The 4,668-nt window shown below is 44.4% G+C and overlaps 1 protein-coding gene across 1 annotated transcript in view; it reads right to left on the bottom strand.

Moving 5' to 3' along the window:
- Positions 1-565: 565 nt before the first annotated feature.
- Positions 566-4,668, bottom strand: part of naalad2 (N-acetylated alpha-linked acidic dipeptidase 2) — a 113,538-nt gene continuing 109,435 nt past the window's right edge. The window contains exon 19 of the mRNA XM_076281664.1: positions 566-783. Within this exon, the coding sequence (XP_076137779.1) occupies positions 594-783 (190 nt within the window). The 3' untranslated portion in view covers positions 566-593. The remainder of the gene's footprint in view (positions 784-4,668) is intronic.

Genomic DNA, 4,668 nt, shown 5'->3' with positions numbered 1-4,668 from the left:
TATTTTTCAAATTTCCCAATTTTTGATTTCAAAACACACATGCACACACACACACACATGTACAGATGCATACACACACACACACACACGCACACATACATACACACACACAGATAGTGCCTGTCTGAGTGAAGGGTGGAATGGTGGCTTTCAGAGGTAAAACCTCATCATCTGAATCGTCATTCTGAAGTCAAAATGCAAAATTATAATTGGCTGTACATTTCAGTGGATTTTATTTGAAGAAACAAAGAATATAAAATCCATAAACTTCTGTGTGATTTAACCTGACATACACACTTTATACACACTTTAACTTCTGTGTGATTTAACCTGACATACACACTTTATACACACTTTAACTTCTGTGTGATTTACGCAGCACGGGGCATGATGGAAGCGGTTCCATGAGTCCTGCAGACACTCAGAGGTGTTTTTCCGCTGATGCTGGTCGTTTACAAGACTGTAGGTCACATGGTCGGGGTGTTAAGGTCGTAGGTCATGGGGATGGGGTGATATGGTGAGGTAAGTTACGCAGGGGTGGAGGTGGTGGGGGTCGAAGGTCACGCAGGCGGGGAGGTGGTGGGGGTCGAAGGTCACGCAGGCGGGGTGAGTGTCATGGCTGCAGCCTGCACGGTGAAGGTGGCGATGCTGATCTGGCGCTTGACCTCTCGCCAGGCAAGAGGGGCGTCCGCTGCGTGCTCGATGCCAAACAGCGCGTCGTAGATACCCGGGAACGACTCGCCCGCGTACTTATTGTGACTGCTGGGGGCAAAGATGACATGCCTACACACACACACACACACACACACACACACACACACAGAACACCAGGGATGAGTGCACTTCTTATCTTCATCAGATACATAGAGTTGAGCTCATAAGTTTATGAACCCATGCTAAAGTTGACTAAAAAGAGCAACCTTTAAGGACACCAATTTTCTTAATGAATGAAGAATGTATCGTAAATAAATAAATGTTCTTCCTTAAATTACAGGGGCAATAAGTATTTAACCCCTATGTTAAATTCCCATAGCCTGGAAAATCCAGACCCTGATAATCTAGAAAGATCAGGGTCTGGCAAAGAACAATGTAATGGCCCAACTCCAGGGGCGGCAACAAGCATGCATTTAAAAATCTCACTGCACGCAATTGGATAACACTAGACCATGTTTACTCTGAATTATTTCGGACTTCGACGCAATCGGATAACACTACGACCAATGTGTACTGTCCTCCAACGTTGCAGCGCTGTCTTCATCAGTTTAGCTGGTTTCCCGGAATGTTGGGGTAAAAGTAACGTGCATCATTGCTCTTTGCCAGAGTGTCTCGCAGAGACGATTCCATTGTGCTCTCGCAAGAACTCTGGATTTCCAGGGTAAAATTCCCATAGAGGCAGGCAGATTTTTTTTATTTTTAAAGGCCAGTTTTAAAGGCCATGGATCCAGGATACTATGCATCCTGATAAAGTTCCCTTGGCCTTTGGAATTAAAATAGCCCCACATCATCACATACCCTTCACCATATCTCACGATTGGCATGGTGTGTTTTTCAGTTAGCCTATTAGCTGGTTTGATGCTCATTGAGTTCAATGCATGATTTTATATTCCTCTTTTTAGTCAACTTTAGCATGGGTTCAAATATTTATTTTCCCCACCGTACATACTCAGAGCGGACAAAGCCCATCTGCACAATAAATCAAACTCTTACTTTTAATTATCCAGATGATAGCCTAAATAATGGTTTTAATTATCCAGATGAGCCTAAATAATGCTTTTAATTATCCAGATGATAGCCTAAATAATTCTTTTAATTATCCAGATGATAGCCTAAATAATTCTTTTAATTATCCAGATGATAGCCTAAATAATGCTTATCCACATGAGCCTAAATAATTATTTTAATTATCCAGATGATAGCCTAAATAATGCTTATCCACATGAGCCTAAATAATTATTTTAATTATCCAGATGATAGCCTAAATCAGGGGTCTCAAACTCAAATGAGCTGAGGGCCACTTCTGCCAATGTCATCTGATTGGAGGGCCACGTCACACACACACACATGGGCATGCACGCACACACGGCCACTCTGCCAATGTCATCTGATTGGAGGGCCACGTCACACACACACACATGGGCATGCACGCACACACGGCCACTCTGCCAATGTCATCTGATTGGAGGGCCACGTCACACACACACACATGGGCATGCACGCACACACGGCCACTCTGCCAATGTCATCTGATTGGAGGGCCACGTCACACACACACACATGGGCATGCACGCACACACGGCCACTCTGCCAATGTCATCTGATTGGAGGGCCACGTCACACACACACACATGGGCATGCACGCACACACGGCCACTCTGCCAATGTCATCTGATTGGAGGGCCACGTCACACACACACACATGGGCATGCACGCACACACGGCCACTTCTGCCAATGTCATCTGATTGGAGGGCCACGTCACACACACACACATGGGCATGCACGCACACACGGCCACTCTGCCAATGTCATCTGATTGGAGGGCCACGTCACACACACACACATGGGCATGCACGCACACACGGCCACTCTGCCAATGTCATCTGATTGGAGGGCCACGTCACACACACACACATGGGCATGCACGCACACACGGCCACTTCTGCCAATGTCATCTGATTGGAGGGCCACGTCACACACACACACATGGGCATGCACGCACACACGGCCACTCTGCCAATGTCATCTGATTGGAGGGCCACGTCACACACACACACATGGGCATGCACGCACACACGGCCACTCTGCCAATGTCATCTGATTGGAGGGCCACGTCACACACACACACATGGGCATGCACGCACACACGGCCACTCTGCCAATGTCATCTGATTGGAGGGCCACGTCACACACACACACATGGGCATGCACGCACACACGGCCACTCTGCCAATGTCATCTGATTGGAGGGCCACGTCAGTGTTAAAGAATAATACAAAAAAATAACGGCTATTTCCTAAAATGCAAATACTATTTTCAAATACTGTATTTTCAAACACAAAACAGAAAGTGCAAGTCTTTTTATCTATTTTTAGACACCTGTGCTAGCAACCTTAGCTTATAAATAAAATAATGATAAAATAAATATTAATACAAATGATAAAAACAAACAAAAAAGCATAAAACAGGTAGGCCTATGTGTGTGTTTCACACCAAATAAAAATATTTTTCTCATAACTTTTTTAAACCTGGCAAACTAGGCGTCAGGTTTAAGAAAGCAACACCATTGGATTTTTATATCAAAATTTTAAAAGGCCATGGCTTGAAAGTGTATTAGTATAAGTATAAGAATACACTCTTTTGATCCCGTGAGGGAAATTTGGTCTCTGCATTTAACCCAATCCGTGAATTAGTGAAACACACAGTGAGGTGAAGCACACACTAATCCCGGCACAGTGAGCTGCCTGCTACAACAGCGGCGCTCGGGGAGCAGTGAGGGGTTAGGTGCCTTGCTCAAGTGCACTTCAGCCATGGCCCACTGGTCGGGGCTCGAACCAGCAACCGGTTACAAGTCCAGAGTGCTAACCAGTGGGCCACGGCTGCCCCAAGTGGTCAGAGATAAAGTCCTACTGTAAATGTAAAAATCTTTAACTATAAACAAAAGTTTATGAAGGGGGTAAATTTACCCATCTAATTTGCCACTGGATGGCAAGCACCTCAAATGATGCACCTTTCAGTAAATACTGGATGAACATGTTTGAGCAGGTTTACTTTCTTTTTTGTCATATTACCCACATAACAAATTAACAGGAACACACCTAAGATGTATACCAATAGTAAACTATTACTAGCCTATAACCACAAGGCCTACAATAAAGTATCCTGGTCAAATCAGTTCCTATTGCGGGTGACTTTGTAGTTCTTCAGAGCCCTATTTCTACTAGCCCTGCTGTCTGTACCATGTCCATTACGGACACTATCATCACGATTACCACTGGCACCTCCAAGCTATGTTGGGCAGAGGGTCGAAATAAGCATGGTATGCTTAGTGTCAATAGACGATCGATATTAATCTCCAAAAGGATATTCTCCTTCAGAATCCGAATAGATGAATAACATAGCCTACCTAAGACTTCATCACACGTGAACGTTTTTCAACATTTGGTGTAGGCCTACACTGTATTTCTACTTCAATTTGTTCAAAACTATGGCCTGCATCGCTTCCGCGTCATTACAAATGCACGTCTTCGTGTTTCTCGCGTGTAATACAAGTATTTCCTGAAAACTTTGTGCAGCGATTTTGGGTTTGATTCAAGCTCTGGATGTCTAGCAAATAGTGGAGGAGAGTACAAATGGGATTTGTCACCGTACTTGGATCTGTCGTCTATTTAAATCAGTATCGTTGTTTGTCGCAATTAAAAATACCCTCAAGGGCCGGATTACATTATTATTTTGAAATAGGCCGCGGGCCGGACGAGGGCCGGATTTGGCCCTCGGGCTGGGAGTTTGAGACCCCTGGCCTAAACAATGCTTTTAATTATCCAGATGAGCCTAAATAATGCTTCTATTTCATAAAACATCTGATAAGGTGAACTGACAGCATTTATATCCAGACCATAATCGTCCTGATGTAGCGAACTGATGTAGCGAACTGTACTGTATATAATCCTCC

This window comes from Alosa pseudoharengus, unplaced genomic scaffold, assembly GCF_046254945.1.
Source record: "Alosa pseudoharengus isolate Yale_2024_CS ecotype anadromous, Long Island Sound unplaced genomic scaffold, YU_APseudo_1.1 YU_APseudo_1.1_scf_13, whole genome shotgun sequence".
Taxonomy (NCBI): Eukaryota; Metazoa; Chordata; class Actinopteri; order Clupeiformes; family Clupeidae; genus Alosa; species Alosa pseudoharengus.
Note: the sequence above shows the minus strand (reverse complement) of the source record. Positions and strands in the feature narration are given on the sequence as shown.